General features: G+C 39.0%; 1 protein-coding gene across 1 annotated transcript in view; it reads left to right on the forward strand.

Moving 5' to 3' along the window:
• LOC137407823 (uncharacterized) overlaps positions 1 to 20,358 on the forward strand; it is a 101,566-nt gene that overhangs the window by 58,994 nt on the left and 22,214 nt on the right. The window contains exons 6-8 of the mRNA XM_068094203.1: positions 6,564 to 6,658; positions 8,668 to 8,918; positions 13,493 to 13,606. Of these exons, the coding sequence (XP_067950304.1) occupies positions 6,564 to 6,658; positions 8,668 to 8,918; positions 13,493 to 13,606 (460 nt within the window). The remainder of the gene's footprint in view (positions 1 to 6,563; positions 6,659 to 8,667; positions 8,919 to 13,492; positions 13,607 to 20,358) is intronic.

Raw genomic sequence — 20,358 nt, forward strand, 5'->3', positions numbered from 1 at the left:
AGTGAATAGTGGACTTGAGCAAAGAAGAGTAGACGGCCTTCGAGGAGCTGACAGAGCATCTCTCCTTGGTCCCTGTACTGGGCTACCCTGATCGGAGCCAAACGTATATTCTGAACATGGATGTCAGCGGCTGTGTAGTGGGTGCTGTGCTTTCACAAGTACAGGAAGGGACCGAAAAGGTGATCGTGTTCTTCAGCAAGACCCTGGCGCCTGCTGAGAGGAACTACTTTGTAACCCAGAGAGAGCTGCTTGCTGTGATAAAGGCCATGAAGCATTTTTGGCCCAGCCATTGCCCGGCAATGGCTATCCCGGCGGAAGGAGTCTACAAAGCAGGTGGCCAGGTGGCGAGAGATCCTAGCCAAGTTTCAGTACTTGCTAAAACAGCCAAACACTGCCATGAGAATGCTGTTGGCTCAGTCGACAGACCTGAGAGGACTACTAGCCATGCAAGCTCATGAAGTTGAGAGATGGCGGACTGACTCACACAGAGTTTGCTATGGAGAGCTCGATCTCGTCAGAGGGACTTTAGGGAAGCTCATTAGCCATGCCAAGAGTTGCCAAGATTGTGCACAAGCCTATGAGCTCATTTGCTGCCACGTTAGCTGGGGAGCCAGCTTCTGGCCAACCAAGGTCACTTTGAAGTTTTGGGGCAAGGCTTGGGTAAAAACTCGCGGGACCCCGACAGTTGCTGGTCAAGAACCTGGCTCAAGCTGCTGGTCAAGAACCAATGACCATCATGTACCATGTCATCGCTCAAGCAGCAAAACTAATGCGAGATCAGATGGAGTGGGAAGACAGAAACTCTGGCAGCTACACAAAATCTGGCTGTTTCTCAGGCTAAGACCAAATAGGGCATTAGAGGCCCAAACATCTTTTTATGGCCAGGCTCAATGGTATACGATCTGTCCACTAGTTATCAAGAAAGCAACTATTTGACAGACTCACACTCTTGCTTTCTTTGTTGTGAGTAAGATGATCAGCCTGCTACGACTGATCTGGTATTGGCCCGGGATGACAGCCATGATGAGGAGACTGATCAAGTGCTGTAAGGTCTGCCAGGCAGTGAGGACAGTGGCATTAAGACAGCCAATGGTAGGCATAGCTCTATGTTAGGTACCCCTAACAAAAGGTGGCTGTGGACCTAGTGGGACCGAGGCCGGAAACACTAAAAGAAAACAAGTGGATTTTGGTGCTCACAGACCACTTCAAGAGATGGCAAGATGCCCTGGCTCTCCCAAAGGCTACGCCTTCAGTGGTGGCAAGTGTGCTGGATCAACCGGTGTTCCATTACATAGATTTACCGGAGCAGATTCACAGTGATCAGGGAGCACAGTTCATAAGTCAGCTGTTGACCAAGTGTGTCAACTCTGGCAGGTGGAAAAGACTCACACAATGCCCTATCAGCCGCAAGCTAACGAAGTAGTCAAGTGCAATAACAGGCTGCTCGGCAACTCCCTGCAAGCGATGCTACTGACCTGAGGTTAAAAGCAGTGGGACAGGTTGCTACTTCAGCTGAGGAGAGTGTACTAAGGCACACTGCACTTGCCTGCCTGCGGACTGCCTGCAGAGGCCAAGCCCTCTCACAAGTATGTGACAGAGATATTAAAGCAGCTGGAGGAAGTGGACACAACCTTCCAAGAGAAGCAGATAGTCATCTGGCAGGAAAACCAAGAAGAACCTCTATTGTATGCACCAGGAGACTTGGTTGTGACTCCTGAACAAAAGAAGAAAGAGGGAAGACGCCCTGAAGCTTTAGGCCAAGTTTGTGGAGCCATACCAGATCAATAAGGCTTAGCCTAATCAAACTTGTCTGATAGAGTACCAAGGCCAGTCTTCTGTGCAGAGCGAAAGCCGGCTAAGTCTTTGAATGTTTGCTTGGAGAGCTAGGACAAGCATCAGCTACTATGGAACCTTGGAGAGGCTCAAACATAAAAGTGGCCAAGACCAATAGCCAAGAGACTCAAACCGAGCTAAATGCCAAGTTAGAATTGGTAAAATGAAGTGCTGAGGTGACCACCAAACTGGAGTTTAGCCAAGAACTCGGAGCCCGACTAAAAAAACTCTAAAGGCAGCTGGAAGAACAGGAATGCAATGTTCTGGAAGAATCAGCTGGCCCGTGAGTCTCTCGCCGCCCCAGTCCTTGAGCTCAGAGCAAAGAGCACCTAGAGCCACAAGTCCTCTTTCAGAGACACAGTGTTCTTCCTATTACAGCCACAACTACCGACACACTTTCCAACGATTTTGTCAATATGGCTCAATCAGGCAAAGCAGTAACTGTTTTGCAACTGTTAATTCTTGTGTGGACATGCTTAGCCTGATAAAGTTTAGGGAGACAAGAGAGGGGCAGCATTTAGCAGGCTTATTAAGCTCAGATGAGGAGTCCACATTTATGTGTGAGAGCAAAGGCTCGGCTAGCTCGGATGAGGTGGTGAGACCCCCAGTAACCCCGAAGAAAAGTGTTTTGGCAAGGCTGTCTCCGTCGGTGAATCTGTTTCACACAGAAGCGCTCATGTCAAGTCTTACCTGGTTGACACTCTGTCTGTGACTGATCAACCGAGACCTGCTCAGATCATCTCCTTCATAGAGATGACGAGCAGCCAGTCGAGTGAGACAACCAAGACACCCATCAAGTTCCACAAACATCTCAACTGGGTAAAGGAAGTAGAGAGCTGAGTTGGCCAAGCCAACTCAGATCTTTTGTTTATCAGAGACTGAGCCTGTTGTGTCACCAGCTTCTGCCAAAACACCAACTCAGAAGCTACACATATGGTTAAAGAAGCTACTTGCCGAGCAGAGGAAGGAAATTATTCCTACAGAGTGCTGTATCAGTGGCGACATGTGAGAGCAGGTGACTGAAACATTACAGGAGCCCAGCACTTGTGGCCTGTGCAACATCACCACTAGGAAGGAACCAGCAGCATGTTGTCCAACACTTTGTCATCTACGTGTGTCCTTGCCAGTGGCAGCATGTTTTCCATGACCAGGTCATGTCACATTGAAGAGCATGTGTGAACGCCGAATGTAGAAGTGTGGTGTACCTAGTAGACATGACTAAATGGCAAACATTTCTTGAGCTAGAGGATAGCCGAACAACCACCCTATGAAGTCGTTTACCACTACTCTGACTGTTACTGACCACTATTCCTAAAAAGCCGAGAGACAATTTAACCATTGTGGGCGAGGGCGTACCCAAAGGAGGCCACCCAAAGAGAAGAGCGTTGCCGAAATTCAAGCGCTGCCTGAGGTTGGCAGAGTTTGAATGTTGCAAGTTGTCTCTGTACGACTGAGCCAGCCTAGATCGCCTGAGCCTGCCCCCAAGAGGAAAATGACACAGGACTGGCTGGGGCAGCTTCAGCCAGACGGAAGAACAGAGTGTAAGAGTTTTCGACATGGGTCAAGTTCTACACCAAAAGTTGAGTTGCCTCCTCAGAGCACCTACAGCTGACAAGCCTTTCTACCCGTGGCAGAAAAAAGCCTACCAGTTAATAGAAAACAGTCACAACTGGCAGGCTCTGGCCCTCAGTACTGCTGGCCTGGTACGGACCCGGCAACTGAAATGAACTGATCTAGCCTTCACCGAGTCAGAAGTCCAGCGTCTCGAGTTTGGGGCGCAACAGCACCAGCTCTGGTCTCAGCTACTCTCACCTCCCAGCACTGAGTGGACAGCCCCCAGGGCCTTCACTGTGGGAAGAGTGTAACGGTAGAGCGCCGAGATCAGGGCCGGCTGCCAAACTGATCTTACGACCAACGCCACGGTCAAACCAAGTCTCATCCTCTCAGCAAAAAACTCAGTCGTAGGTGAGCCAGCTTGGCACACCAAGCTGGCAAATAAAAGACCAGCAAGCCGAAAACTGCGGAAGAAAGCGAAGCCTACCGCACAAGCTGGCTATATAAGGAGCTTGATGAGAAGGAAAAGGCAGAGATAGCAGCAGTCTCTCTGTATGTTGTTATTTGTATGCACACACTTTGATTTCATGTATTTACTTGTATATATATATAGGGCAAATATATATATTGATACACTCAGTGTATTTATTCTTTTTGAGTGTAGAGGGAACCAGCAGTTTTCTTTATACATTTATATATCTATGTATATAAATCTCAAAGCCTGCCATCATTCAGTCTATTCAGCTATAACTATTAAAATCTAAGAATGAAAAATTAGCTTTGTGCTGGGTTTGATCTCAGAACCTCCCGTTCATTAGTCGATAACCTAACTAGGCCTAATTAAGCTGCGCGAGATGCAATAGATTCATTAGGTGTTATGAGTCGTTATGTCGGTTAAAATACGCAGAGCACTCTGCGTTACGCAATGTCACTAAAGCTTGCTCTCACGGCTCTTATTAGTAAGTTTAGCAAAACAAATACTAGCTTACTAAACTTAGTCACTGACAGTGTGCCAGGCTAATGGCAGATTGCAAGCAACTACAATACCTGCCACTGTTTATAAGATGTTCTTTAATACCCATGCAACTTCGAGAATTCGGCTAGTAGATATATATAAATATATATATATGTACATGCTGGTTGAAGATTATATACAGACATACAGATTAATATACATATATAGATTGAAGCGTTGACAATACATACTCATACTAGCTGTACTACCCGGCGTTGCCCGGGTAATAAAAAAGTCTGGACAGAAAATTGATTTGTATTTAACATATAACAACATTTACTATTCTAACTTACAAACTACATATCATGAGAGAAGTGTTTTGTGTAGTTTAAATAAATTAAGAGAAAATTGAAAACAACTGTAAAGGTTTTAAAACTTTGTCAAACAACTGTAACTTTCAAGCTGTTAGCCTGGCACATTGCCAATGGAAAATTGCAGTAAGCTGCTAGGCTTCTAATGACGGTACTTCATGACATTGCATCAACATTGTTGTCCAGCTGCAGTTATTCTAATAATAGCTATAGCTGGAATGCAGACAGACATACGACATACACACAGACTTACTTTGAGAAATATATAAATAGATATAAGATATATATATATACATATATATATACATATATATATATTTATATATATATACTGTAAAACCACTAATTGAACGCAACCTCCAATTGACCGCCACCTCCATTGACCGCCACTATGAGAGAACGGTTGAAAAATAGAGCACCACCCTTTATTTGAACGCCACCTTCATTTGAACGCCACTTTGACAATCTTGATCTTTATGAACCTATAATATCAAGAGATCAGTAAAAAAGTGTTCACAAAATCGTATTAATAATGAATCGTTTACATCAATAACAATCAATTCTCTGACTATCCAACTCCAAAGCTTTTTGCTTGTTTTTTGTTGGAACTTTGAAAGCAACACAATAGAAGTAATTAATAACTGTTTCAAGCTAATAGTAGTTCTTTGTTTAACGTGGTCTTGATACTTCGAAGTCCATGTTTATAAAGCGGTTTACATTTGCGATAGTACAAAGGTTGCAATTAGCGAGCAAAACTTTTACGTGTTGCCTTTGTGCTAAATGCAGCGCGTAAAAGTTTTGCTCTGCCAAAAAAATTGTTGAATGCTAATATCGACTAGTTATGTAGTGCAGAAGAGTTGAGGTCAGAAAACATTTTGGAAGGTATTGGACAACCAGAAGATGTTCGTTCCATCAAAAGCAACAATCAGAACGCAGCTATCCGAGCAAACGATGCTAATATTTTTGTTTTAAAAACATTAATTTTTGTTTCTGCATGTAATATAAGTATGGTATGAATATATAAGTATGAATATACCTTTATAGCATTTGATAGATTTTCATTATATAACTTATAAATTGGCAGGTTTGTAGCATATTATTTGATAGCATCATTGCATTAATCTGATCTTACAATTGATCGACGCTCGTAACTCCTTTTCTATTGCACATAAAAAGCTAGTTTTGGCTGCAAACTGTAGCAAACATGTCAATAAGTGCAATGAGCTTTTATACAACATTGGTAAATATAGATATAAAATAAAAAAATATTTTCAAATTTAAAATGAAATAAAAGTTGAAAGCTCTGACAAATTGCAAAGTAAGACGCAGGCTATAATATTACCACAGATTAATTGCAAGTACTATACATCAACTGGTAGAGCTATTTCTTGGTTTCTCATTTCATAATTATTTATTAAGATATCTTTGCCAAGTTGGAGATAAGCTAGCAGATTTATTGCATCCAAAAGGTTTAATATTGCTCCACGGAAGAAGAGGGTAAAATATAAGCGACATTCGCTTCACCCGTAAAAGGATTAAATTTATCTTCTAAAAATTTTGATGAGCCATTTCAAAAATACAGCGCTAGCCTCTATTTGAATGTCACCTCTATTTGACCGCCACTATAGAGGAAGGTTTAAAAAATAGAGTGCCATGGCATTCAATCAAAGGTTTTACAGAAAGTATTATATATATATAAGCATTATATATCTAAGCATATATATATATAAGTATTATATATATGTGTATTGTCGCCACTTCAATCCAGTATATTAAGCTATAATTATATAGAAACTGTAAATTGGCCTTTATTACCACCTCATAGCAGTTTTTATATTTCCACATTGTAGGTACATGACAGCTATATGTTTGAAGCCAAGAGTTATCACACTCCGACATATATATTCAAGTCTATAGACACATGGTTGATTGGTGTTTGTGAAAGGTTGGTTTCTTCAATGTAGAAATGGGAAAGTTTTTTTCTCAACGGTCACCATCATAGTTCTTATACAAAAGTCTAGATATTTTCTCATATTTCTATAGTACAAGCATTAACAGATATAATGCCACCTTTAACACATTTATAGATCTTTTACATATCGACAGTTGAAATAATGTAACCAAAACTGGTATGACTCAACTTTTTTTAAGGCTGCCGGCTGCTATTAAATAGAGGCTTTAGTGTCCCGGCCTTTAGTTTTGATTTGTAAAAAAAACATCCTCATTTTTTAGAGATTTCCTTGAATCTCAACTCAAAAATAGAAGTTGTCTTCTTTTAGACACCAGAATTTGTGATAATTACAATGTAAAGCAGTAGTAATATTAACAATGACTGCCTTATAGGTCAGTCATACAGTTCGCCTTTTGAGTTTGCCCATAGAGTGTGCCCATAATTTATAGTTCGTTCATAGCATTCGGCCATAAAGTTTGCCTAAAGAGCTCACCCATAGAGTTCGCACATGGAGTTCACCCAAAGAGTTTGTTCATAAAAGCCGCTCATAGCAATCACTCATAAAGTTCACTCATGGAGTTCACTCATGGAGTTCACTCATAGAGTTCACTCATTTCGGCTTAAGCTTATGATCGTATTGTTAAAACGTTAAGATGTTAAAATTACAGTACACCTTTAACTTGATAGCCGTCATATCCAATCCTCTGTGGAAATAACCACTGCAAAATTAACTATCTGAAATACATATTAACACATTCATCCAATAGCAAACAACAACCTTTAAATTACTAGAAATTCCCCTGTCATACAGCCCACGACCAAAGTGATAATGGAAAAAGAAAGGGTACTGATGGTTGAGAAATGCAATATTAGCAGTCCAATGGCACTGCAGTGCAATAGGAGAGCTGCAATGGTAGCTGTACTGTACTGGGTGTTATTATGTACAACAAACATCAATAATGAAAGGAAAAGATTATATGTTTATATCTTTCCCTGCAATAGGAGAAATGCAATATTAGAAGTAAAATGGCAAGCTGCTGGGTAATATACACAGGCTGGGGGGCTGTACATCATTGGTCATAGCAACCAATACCAAGAAGTTGTGATATTTATCTAGATTTCTGTATTTATATCTAAAAACTTATGCTGAATTTAAAAATCTAAACGAATTTTAGCTGGTTGTCATAGAAATATATGTATATCTATAAGAAAATGTAGGCCTATTACTTAATTTTGCAGATATTAAAAACGGCTTGGCAGTACCGCGATATTGGGCACAGCCGCAGTATCATCAACAAAATCTTTAAAAAAATAATAACAGTAACATATTGCACATCATCGGTCACTATATACTTTGATCTTGTAAATTCGAATGATTATTCTTATAACTAAATCTTACAAAATCGAATAATTATTCTTACAATTAAATATTGTAATAATCTTATAAGAATCGTTAGAAAAATATTATCGTCATTTTCTTTACTTTCACTGCTTTGGACATCAGTTGGAGCACCAAAGTACTTATTATAAGTGTCCAAAATGTCAGAGTCCGGTAAAATCGGCAAAAAAGAAACGATTACTTTTCAGTACTTCGGTAAAATTACTGTATACCTTTGACTTGATAGCAGTCATATCCAATCCACTGTGGAAATAACCACTGCAAAAATAACTATCTGAAATACATATTGACACATTCATCCAATAGCAAACAACAACCTTTAAAATTATTAGAGGGCATACTAAATGTCAGCTTTAATCCTATTTACTAATATTGATCGTTTTCAACACTTTTTCATGCCTTGTTCTCTAGTTTTATTTTGACTGACATCAATACTTTCTGTTTTACACGTAACACGTTCTTCTCAGTGCCCAGTGTTCCAGCATGTTTTTTTTCAACTAAATAATCAAATTATAACTTATATCATTTTTTAACAAAAATCGCTTCATAGCCATTCTTACTGATTCTCCTCTTTCTCACGATTTATTGATTATTTGTATCATAGTCACTGCTCTGAGCACAAATGGCGATTGCCCAGCAAGTTTCGACCCGGAGAAAAATCGATATTCTACTCAGCTGACCTCAGCGACCACGACTCCTCGGGCAGCATCAAAGATGAGAACGCAAGTGATTCGGAAACTGAGGAAGTTGTGTGCTCGTGTGAATCTACATGTATCTGCGACTCCTCAACCTCTCCTCTCAAAGTTCCTGGAAAGAGTGAAGATTCTTTTGTTTATTTTCTTCCAGAGGATGCAGGTAACTAAGGCTAAGCCTGTGTAAAATACACTTTCATTACCTGAAGTTTGCGATAATAATAACTTAGTTCTGTCTGATTGTTTTATGGCGAAGTCTCACATTCATTTTGTTGCCATGGGTTCAGAGTTGCCCGCTGCTGAATAATTCGCTTCCTACTGTTTCAACAGTTTGGAGTTGCACTACGTATATAGGTCTTTCCAAGATGCATGATGCATATCTCTAAACAAAACTTGCGAAAGTAGTCTCACTTCTTTACAGCGAATGACTTCGCACAAATTTAGCAAAACAAAATGGCGTCAAATGCATGTCGATTTTACCGCTTCTATGATTCGCAGTGGAAGCAACTCCGAAACCAATTGAAGTTTGGAAACACAGTGATTATAAAAATGATGGCATTCCTTCAGGTGGAGACTAACTATTTGTATCATATCACCCATTTCTACTAACCTTCTTTCTTAATTACAAGTATAGCCTTTCACTCAGCTCTTAGGAGTGAATCTTTCTCAATTACAAGTATAGCCTTTCACTCAGCTCTTGGGAGTGAGAGTCTATAGTTAGTAACTTAGTGGTGTGCTTCTGAGTTCTCAATACATGTGGGGTGTGTGTATGAATATGCATATAGGGTATGTGTATGGGATATATATGGGGTATGCATATAGGGTATGTGTATGGGATATACGTGTAGGGTATGCATATAGAGTATGTGTATGGGATATAGTGTATATGGGGTATGCATATGTGCTATGCAAGTATAATGTGTAGATTCTAATTGTGTACTTGTCGTATCGGTATATGATTCATGATAACTCGGTGATTATTGAGAGTGCATCATGGTATGCAAACATCAAGCTGTAGAGGTCTTGTAGACAGAGAGCTTGCATGCACCTTTGCAATGCATCGTAGAAGGCTTGGCCAGAGATCTTCATCATCGCTTGTTGATTGTAGGCTACAAAGCTGACCCTCTGCCATAATAGACATGTTTTTGGCAAGTGCTAAAAATGCAGTTATTTGGTTCTGAATATTCTTCTACGCAATAAAGTAATTGTTATGTTGATTGCGTATCATTGGAAATGGCTTGTATAGTTTCTGGTAACACAGGTTTCAGTAATTGCTCAGTGCATATCTCTAATCAAAAATATTTTTTGTACATCTACACACGAGAGCACATACAGAGAGCTTAGTTTGTGGTCAGGCTGTATGAACTTCCAACTGATAATACATATATCTGGTATCACCTGTGCATGGGTTGGGTCGACGGTGACTAAACTGTCAACTCCCATACAAATGGGAGGGTGAACTGGGCACCCGTACAGAACCAGAAACAACACCTGTGTACACTGCATTTTACGAGTGATGCACAGTGGCAGCATCTAGAGGGGAGGATAAACAAACCCATCTATCAGCCAGCCACTGCAACAGAATTGAACTGCTAGCATTTTCTTGACCTGTTCTTACCCACTGGATAGCACTTCCTTCCTGTTGCCAGAAATCCAGAAAAGCCAGAAATCTCTTCAACATTTGAGTACAGCTCTATAGATTAAATATCAAATGTCATCATATGCAAGTCATAACCATAGACCATCTTAGTTGCCTCGACTGACTGCAAGAGAGAACGAGGTTGTGGCCAAGTTAACCATCTGTCGTATTTTCTCACCTATACAGTCTGGTCCTATTTGATGACCGTATACTCACGTGCTGCTTATAGTCTGGTACTCCTGGGAAACAGCCAATTTTTTTTGAGAATGTCTACAGACTTTGAGCTGGAATACCACGAAAACACTGGTTGGATGCTTTTCCTCACACCACCTCCTCGACAAGGGTTGCTTGAACCAATAACCTAATGATAATAAGCCTGCGCCCCATCAACAGCTGCTCTTCAATCATATACAGACAGATCTATGACTGTGCTAGCGAGAGATTTAGTTTTCTTAGTACTTCTACTATGGGAATATTAGAAAAGGTTTAAACCCCTTCATTAAAGTATTAGTAATAATGATCATTTCAAGGTCTTCATAATTCACTCAGACATTTCTAAAAATAACGACTCCATTTTATCAGTTTTACACATCTTCTTATTTTCACCGCTTAAAAATGACCCGCAGTATTTGTTTTTCTACTGTCTTTCACAAGCTCAGGAAACTATGAAGAGCTGCTCTATCATCACTGGCAGCTGTAGACACATTGGAGTACAAACTGTTTAGGTCAACATGACCTGTTTTCCTACAAATAGAGCACTACTATGATCCCACGAACTGTGGCTACAAACATAAATTACATTGTATAGCCAATGCATTATGATAGTGTAAACACTATAGCTCATTACACTATAATAGCGTAAACATATCCATTGCTTCACGCTATGGTGCAGCTCAACGATGTATAGTGTGCCAAATAGATTGATCGATGCCAGTTGGCTTGGCTTGATAAAGACCTTGGAATCCATTTCAGATTTGCAAGTATTATTGTTTCCAAATTACTATCACCAACTGAGATGTCACTCATTTAATTCTCTATCATGGAACTCAAACAGTTAGTGATAACAGCCGGCAGTGTTTGTGCAAATATTTACGTTGTTATATTGTCCATCCAGCTCTTCAACACAAGTACGATGCCTTCTATCGTCTATCACATTGCCATAAACCAATGGGTTCAACGCTCTATACTGTTCTTTCCTAGACAAAAGCAAAAAAAAATTGTAAGTCTAATGGGAGCTCTTCATTTCTCTTCATATTTCTCTGCCTCTACATTTCACCATCTCAGCATTTGTAATCTCCCCACCTTCTGAGGTGGTTACAGCTCACATTCACGTGTACATATTTGCTTCCTGATTGAGCAAACAATGTAGTCCCTGATGATCTGCTACTGCTGACGATATGCTGCCTCGCTAAGCTAAACTGGTAACTAAAACAATGGCATTGACTATACTAGCTCTTGCCAAGTATTACATCTGTAGACACCGTAATACATACACATTTCTCTCCTTCAGTATCAGAGATGATTGTAACTGCTAGAGCTTGAAACGATAGGCAGCAATTTAACCTATGAGCTGCTGCCAGTAAATAAAAATGTCACATCTATAGTAAAGTCAACGATACCTAAAGCTGTTTGATATTCTTATTAAAGAGCTTTCTCTGCATGGAGGTCTGAAGTACATCTTGTTGTAATTGCCCTGCTTAATGATGAACTTACACAGAATATTTGTAGACGTTATCAAAAAGTATCGGCAGTTTTTATCATTTGCGATTGTTTTTGTTTGAGGTGATCTGACTGTCAGGATGTTTGAAATCGATAAAACCTGATCGCGATTAAAACGCTAAGATCAATCGAAGCGCGATTATGATGTCTATAATAGCGAAGAGACCGGACAGAATAGAAACGCCTAACGCTTCAACTTCACCTAACGCTTCAATTGCCGATATCAACTATAGCAACAATAACGACTAGTGATATCAACTATAGCAACAATAACAACTAGTGATATCAACTATAGCAACAATAACGACTAGTGATATCAACTATAGCAACAATAACAACTAGTGATATCAACTATAGCAACAATAACGACTAGTGATATCAACTATAGCAACAATAACGACTAGTGATATCAACTATAGCAACAATAACAGCTAGTGGTATCAACTATAGCAACAATAACAACTAGTGATATCAACTATAGCAACAATAACAACTAGTGGTATCAACTATAGCAACAATAACAACTAGTGATATCAACTATAGCAACAATAACAACTAGTGATATCAACTATAGCAACAATAACGACTAGTGATGTCATTTCACATGTATGTCATTCTTCTGAGCGTTTTAATGGCAAACAGGTTTTATCGAATTTAATTGAGAAACATCCTGGCAATCAGATCACCTCAAAATTGACAATACTCGCAGTTACAAGTTACAGTTACCCAGAAATGACGTCAGTAGTCGCACTTCCTGCTTGGCGCTCTCGTTATGACATTGACTATTGCGTTCAAGTTGAAGTGTTCCTCATATTCTAATGAGGAGAGAATATGATTTCCTGACAATGTTGACAGCCCTACAAGTTACCAATCTCGTTAAAGTAGTGCCCGCACCTAAATCTAGTATTAAAGATAATATCAATACTGCTTATACGTTATATTATACTAGTACATTCCTTGATGCTGTGAGAGATCATCAGGGGTAATAACTATGGGCACAATTGTTCCACAAGTTACAGCAGTTAGTGCACTGGTCCACCAAACCAAATATTTGAATTCAATTAGGGGTGGGATGCATTATTTTTATAACGCTCTAAGCATGGTTTCGGACAGACAGACAGGCTCTTGTTGTAGTAAAGATTGTTTCTTAAATTAAATTTAGATATTTTTAATAGGTACAAAGTTATGAAACTACAGCTCTAAAAACTTTCATCTTGTACAAGTTGATCATTTGGAAATCAGGTCCTTCAGCAATAACCTTATTTATTGTCCTTGTTCTAAATCTAGTGCGGCATCTCTCAAGGTCACATCGTTTTGGTATCAGCTAATGATTGCATTTCTAGAGTATTTTGAAAGTTAATATTCATAATTTGTTGTAGAGGTCAAGAATAATATTGCTGAAAAAATTCCCAGTTGCAGTCAAAACTCTGGACATGCAGACGCAGGAGAGACAGGAAGTTGTACCAAGGGTAAAAGACTGGAAGGCAAGTCTTAGAGCCTGAGTTTATATTATGCTTTCCTTCATTGACACATCTATTGATATAAACAGTAATATATGTTGACCTTTTGACAGATGTACTCTGAGCTGTGCCTTTAGACTGGTTACGAAACTGCATTGTGATAGAAAACATTTTTTGATTGATTTTTTATTATTCACTTCACGACTTATTTTTAGTATACTTTTATGTTAATGGATCTAATTATTGGTCTGAGCTGAGCTCGACGAACTGTAGCTGCAACGTGTGAAAGCTATTTTCTGTCTGCAGCTCACCATTTACAAGCTGCAAGTCGTATATACATGTAGATTCAGTGATGTAATAATTGGGAAATACCTGTATTGGCCAAATCTATTCCTGTTTGTAACACCATCACAACTGGCAGTCTAGTGTGCTATGAGAGATCATCAGGTGTGTCAATAAAGCACTGGAAATAAGTATGTGCACAATTATTCTACAATCCTGGTAGGTGATGATTAGTACAGGTGGTAGTGTGCCAGATGTGGAAACCAAATGTTGTGAGTTCAAATCCCATGCGGTGCAGTCTTTTTTCCAACAACCAACTGTTGCTTCAGACATAAATGAACACGGCTCTTATCACAATATAGATTACATAAAATTCATAGTCAAAGTAAGATTATATTAATCTTAGAGCAATTCATTTTGTAGCTTGGCACAAAACTTTATAACCAAAGCTTATGAGATGAGTTGAAAGAATACTATAATAATATTAGAATTTTGTACCCTTCCTTTGTTTGGGACACCTCATCATTCCACCCAGTATTTTTTCTGAGGAAAAGAAGGTGTTTGCTTTTTCATTTAAGCTCAACTGAACGACTATATAGTTCATCTGGAAGTCATAGTAAAACCACTTTTTAAGTAGAACTGGAGCTTTTGAGTTTTTCAGTGTTCAATTTTCTATCAGAACTAAACTTGTGGAGTTTAGTTGCAATAACCACTGTGGTTGTGAGCAGGCAGTTTGTAAGCTTGTATGCAAATCTTTTTTAAATGAAACAAGCTGTAGGGGTTTTCCGCCTACTTGTTCCGTCCTACTTTTCGATCGTCCTACTTTTCGATCGGATAGCTTATTGGCTTTATTTTAAAGCTCTGTTGCTACTTCACACGCAATTTATAACAACGCGCATTATACATGCCATTGTGGAGTTGTCTTCTTCCAGTCACAAATAAATGCATACAAGCTGGTATCTTATGCAGGAGGTAATACAGTTCACTCACACTTTTTAACAATCAGAACTTTCCAAGCAACAGGTGTTTACCTAGATAAGTGTTGCAAGTAGAGAAATAAATCAGAGATATGCTGTCAGATTTGTACACTCGTTGAGTCTCTGGGATGTGTACATACATAATAGATATGCTGTCAGATGTGTACATTAATTGAGTCTCTGAGACGTGTACATACAACAGAGATAGGCTGTCAGATTTGTACACTTGTTGAGTCTCTGAGGCGTGTACATACATCAGAGATAGGCTGTCAGATTTGTACACTTGTTGAGTCTCTGAGATGTGTACATACATCAGAGATATGCTGCCAGATTTGTACACTCGTTGAGTCTCTGAGACGTGTACATACATAATAGATATGCTGTCAGATGTGTACATTAATTGAGTCTCTGAGACGTGTACATGCAACAGAGATAGGCTGTCAGATTTGTACACTTGTTGAGTCTCTGAGGCGTGTACATACATCAGAGATAGGCTGTCAGATTTGTACACTTGTTGAGTCTCTGAGGCGTGTACATACATCAGAGATAGGCTGTCAGATTTGTACACTTGTTGAGTCTCTGAGACGTGTACATACATCAGAGATAGGCTGTCAGATTTGTACGCTTGTTGAGTCTCTGAGACGTGTACATACATCAGAGATATGCTGTCAGATTTGTACACTCGTTGAGTCTCTGAGACGTGTACATACATCAGAGATAGGCTGTCAGATTTGTACACTCGTTGAGTCTCTGAGACGTGTACATACATCAGAGATAGGCTGTCAGATTTGGAAACTCGTTGAGTCTCTGAGACGTGTACATACATCAGAGATATGCTGCCAGATTTGGAAACTCGTTGAGTCTCTGAGACGTGTACATACAACAGAGATATGCTGTCAGATTTGTACACTCGTTGAGTCTCTGAGACGTGTACATACATCAGAGATATGCTGTCAGATTTGTACACTCGTTGAGTCTCTGAGACGTGTACATACATCAGAGATAGGCTGTCAGATTTGTACACTCGTTGAGTCTCTGAGACGTGTACATACATCAGAGATAGGCTGTCAGATTAGGAAACTCGTTGAGTCTCTGAGACGTGTACATACATCAGAGATAGGCTGTCAGATTTGTACACTCGTTGAGTCTCTGAGACGTGTACATACATCAGAGATAGGCTGTCAGATTAGGAAACTCGTTGAGTCTCTGAGACGTGTACATACATCAGAGATAGGCTGTCAGATTTGTACACTCGTTGAGTCTCTGAGACGTGTACATACAACAGAGATAGGCTGTCAGATTAGGAAACTCGTTGAGTCTCTGAGACGTGTACAGTATCATGCTGAGCAAGTTTGGGTAAATCACACCAGAAAAAATGACTACAGATATTATGTGGCTACATATTGTATGTTATGGCAGCTCTGCGGTCAGGTATGTGCTCCATGTTTGCTGTATTATATATAAAATTTGTAAATATATAATGTTTATATATATACCCATAAATAACAGTTATTGACTTGATTAATTAATCATGGCTATGCATGTTCGTTTAGCAGCATATATTTGATTTGATTGGCGCCTTCAAGTTGAAACGAGGCTGTTGGGTTGCTCTGGTCTGAATGTTTGTAGGGAGTATTCTTCTACATCGGTGACTGGATTAACACAATAGCGAAAGTTTGCATCCAGGGGTGGTACAGCATAGAGGGGTGTTATTTACATGCTCATATCTGCCAGATACAGGTTTAAACTTTACAAATCACCATATCAGATTTTGTATCACCAGGTCAGCTCGATACTCAACAGGCCGGCAGCTTTCTGATTGGTAACAGGGGAGACAAGTCATTGCTTTTTTCTCTTTGTGCCTGTTTAAGGCTTAGTTCAGCTAGCATTGCTTCTCGACAAGTTTGATTTTCATTAGTTACTAGCTGTGCAACCCGGCAATGACCGAGTATTAAAAATCAGCTTATAAACAATGAGAGGTAATGAGAGTTGCCTGCCACTTGCTATTAGCCTGGCGCAATGCCAATGGATCCATTTGAGTAAGCTTATTAATAAGAGCTACCCCTTTCCGTGACGTCATGCCATCCCCTTGCGTAGTAAGCAAAGCCTTAGTGTATTTGCTCCCATATAGTGACATATATCATCAGGTGAATCTATCAATCTTGTGGCCGAAGTGGTATGGTGTCGAACCGGTGAATGGGAGGGGTCGAGATCAAATTTTCAACAGTACAGATTCTTTATTCCAAGATTTCAAATTTCAATAGCTATAGCTGGATATATACAACGATAATAAACTTTGAGAAATATATGGATTGATTTTTGCGGAATGATGCAATGTCAACACCTTGTCTCATTGTATTTTTGTGCATAAGTATTGTTTCGCTTACATGTAGTCTTTACAATGCTTTAGATACTAAATAAAAACAAATATATAATGAATTTGGTATAAGATGCATGTAAAGCAATTATAAATAATACAATAATGCTAATACAATATTATATTATACAATATAACATGATGTAATATCATACACTATACAACATAATAAAGCGTAGTATTATATACTACAGTACAGTATATAACATGGTACAAGATAATACAGTGTTAGATCATATGTAAAATAATAAAATATAGAATAAAAGCAAGTGAGGTACATTTTTCAAGGCATCAAAATTTATTTAGAGACTATCCATTAAATTGTTTGTAGATGTGGCAGTCTGTAAGGAATGAAATTACAACTGAATTGTATATTTATCTCTGGTTGTTGGTTATCAAGCCTAGAAATAGTTGCTCGTGTTATTTTACCTCTATTTCAGCTCTTTATCTTATGTACAGTTTGTCTTTTTGATGCCTACTAGTAGTTGCTTACACAAATATCCTTTGGAATTTGGCATTAATCTCTAAAAATCGTAACAATTGAAGTTTTGCCTGAAAATGTTAGGTGGGGGGCAATAGGAAAACTTCTTACGACATCGTAACCTTGTGGTAATATTTTCCTTTGGACATATGAGATCTCTCTAAACTGAAATACTAGGAGGTTGTGTCAGCATACCAATATCTACACAAGGCCATGCAGGTATGAGCTTGTATCCGTACATATGAATTGCATTGACACCTGCTAAAAATTTGATCCAATCAGATGATCCCAGTGTATTGACAACTGTTTCTCAGTCAAATCTCATGGCATAGGGCCCATTTGGCCACAAACTATGCCATAGTCTGTTTTATTACACTTAAAATTATAGACCCTCAAACTAGGTCACAAGATGGATTCTAAGTAGATTTGTGCAATTTCAGTATATAGCGATTTTATGTAAACTACAGGAATATGCAATGGTTAACAACACAACAACCTTTAGTAATTTACTATTCATTATACCACTCTAAAAGGAAAACACAGTTTTTGTATTTTAAGACAAATGTATAAGGTTTATTTTGTATCCATAATATCATATCTGTTATCTTTTTGTAACACAATTTAGAGCACCTGCTCTAAAGACGATGCAAAGATTCTGCAAGGATTACAGGCTATCTAACAAAAATTTGTTTATGAAGGTACAAGGATGAAATAAGTTGCATTGTCTGTAACTTTTGCTATCCGGATCATTCCTTGATTCGTCAGCAGATTATTTGACCAGCTATACTGTCATCACACTAGTAATATTCCTCTTTAAACAAAACAACGTCCTTGTAGTGTTGAAAATCTGATTAGAAAATAGATATCTCCAGGATGCTTTCCAAACAGCCAATCACATACAGGAACAACTTCCGATGCTGATTCTTATTGGATAGCATGACAACAGATCAGCCTGGTTATGAAAACTGTTTTCCACTTACAGCAAATACTATAATGCATTTGTTTGAAAGGCCGGAGTAAAAGGAGTTTGTTTCTCAGCATCTAATTCTTAACTGGTGGCCTTCAGATGCGGCTGTGCTATATTTAGTGTTTTCATTTGATATATTCAACTCAGCTGCATTGTGTACACGCTAGTCATCCATGTATACATCACTCGGTAAGTTTCTCAACTTCGCCTTACGCAGCTGATTAGGGAATAAATATTTATGTTTCTTTTTAGAACATTAATGAAACTACATGGCATGTAATTTCCCTCGGTCATCCATTGAAATAAACCACTGCTCCTTTCATGCGGTATCGCTCCAAACAATAGAACAACTTTATATAAGTGAACAATAAAAGGAGCGCTTTCATAAGGCAAGCGTTGTAGCGGTGCACTATGAAAAAGTCCATTGGCATCATTGACTGCTTACCCGCAATGATAGTCAATAGTTGCCTAGCAGCACTGCGCTAACATTAAGCACGAGCCAGCAAGTGTAGCTATATCTCGGGCCGACAGATGGTAAGTAATAGAGGTGTATTGTATTGTGTTGTGTCTCTGATCTGACAGGCAACTTAATCTACTAGCCCTATATGTACTAGGTAGATAGCAAAATCGGAAAGGATTAATAAGGGGTCACCTGAAGACCTTTTACTTTTGCTCTGTGTGTTTGCATTTTGCTAGGAGTCACAGGGTAACTAGTGTTTGTGAAATTTTCACTTTATCTTAGACTGATGTTTTCCCTTCAACTTGAAAGTCTTCTTCCTTATATTGTTCATTTGGCCTCGATTACATTGTTCAGAATGTGTTTGCATGATTGGATTCACTGCATCCATGAAGTCATAGATCACGGCGATTGCACAGATTGTGTGGTTTCGATCCTCTACTAAAATGTTGCAGCACTGCCGTTAAGAAATAAGTAAGGAGTTCCCCTAGGACCTTTTACTTTTGCTCTGTGTGTGTGCCTTTTGATTGCGGCTTCAGATGAACTAGTGTTTGTGAAATTTCACGTTATCTTTGTCTGGTGATGTTCTTTTTGCATTAAACATAATATCTGCCGCTTCGTTATAGTTCATCTGTCCTCTATTACATGTATGTGTGATGCGGCTGGTATACTAGCATTGAGTACATTCATAAAGTCATACTGTAGATCACACACCGTCGTACAGTTTGAGCGTGTGTGTCCAAACCTCTACTAAAACGCCATAGTAACATCGTTAACAAGGAATGTGTTCATTGGCTGCTTGAATCTTATAATACACTATTCCTGTAGTATGACAGAAAGGTTTGGATCATTATTTGTTTTATCAGATTATGCGGGATATCGTCTGCTAGTAGTTGCAGGTTATCAGTAGAATAACAATAAATGCATGAACAGCTAGTAGGGAGTACTACTACTCAATTATTTGCTAAGGAGACTGCCTGATAAAAATTACTTAAAAAGCAATTCCCTCGAGTGCGCTTGAGCACATTTAGCTGTTGCACCAACTTGCATGGTGAGACATGTAGAGACAACTGCAATAACCAAGTTAGAGTTGCTACGAGTGATATCTTCTTTAACCAGGTTTTCCGTGCTGTCAAACCTAAAAAAATGCTTTTCCAATGAACCGAGAACACCGATATAACATTCGCTTTAGATGAATTGCTAAACTGTTCAATTGTAACTCACTTTTATAGAATGAACATGGT

This window comes from Watersipora subatra, chromosome 11, assembly GCF_963576615.1.
Source record: "Watersipora subatra chromosome 11, tzWatSuba1.1, whole genome shotgun sequence".
Classification (NCBI taxonomy): domain Eukaryota; kingdom Metazoa; phylum Bryozoa; class Gymnolaemata; order Cheilostomatida; family Watersiporidae; genus Watersipora; species Watersipora subatra.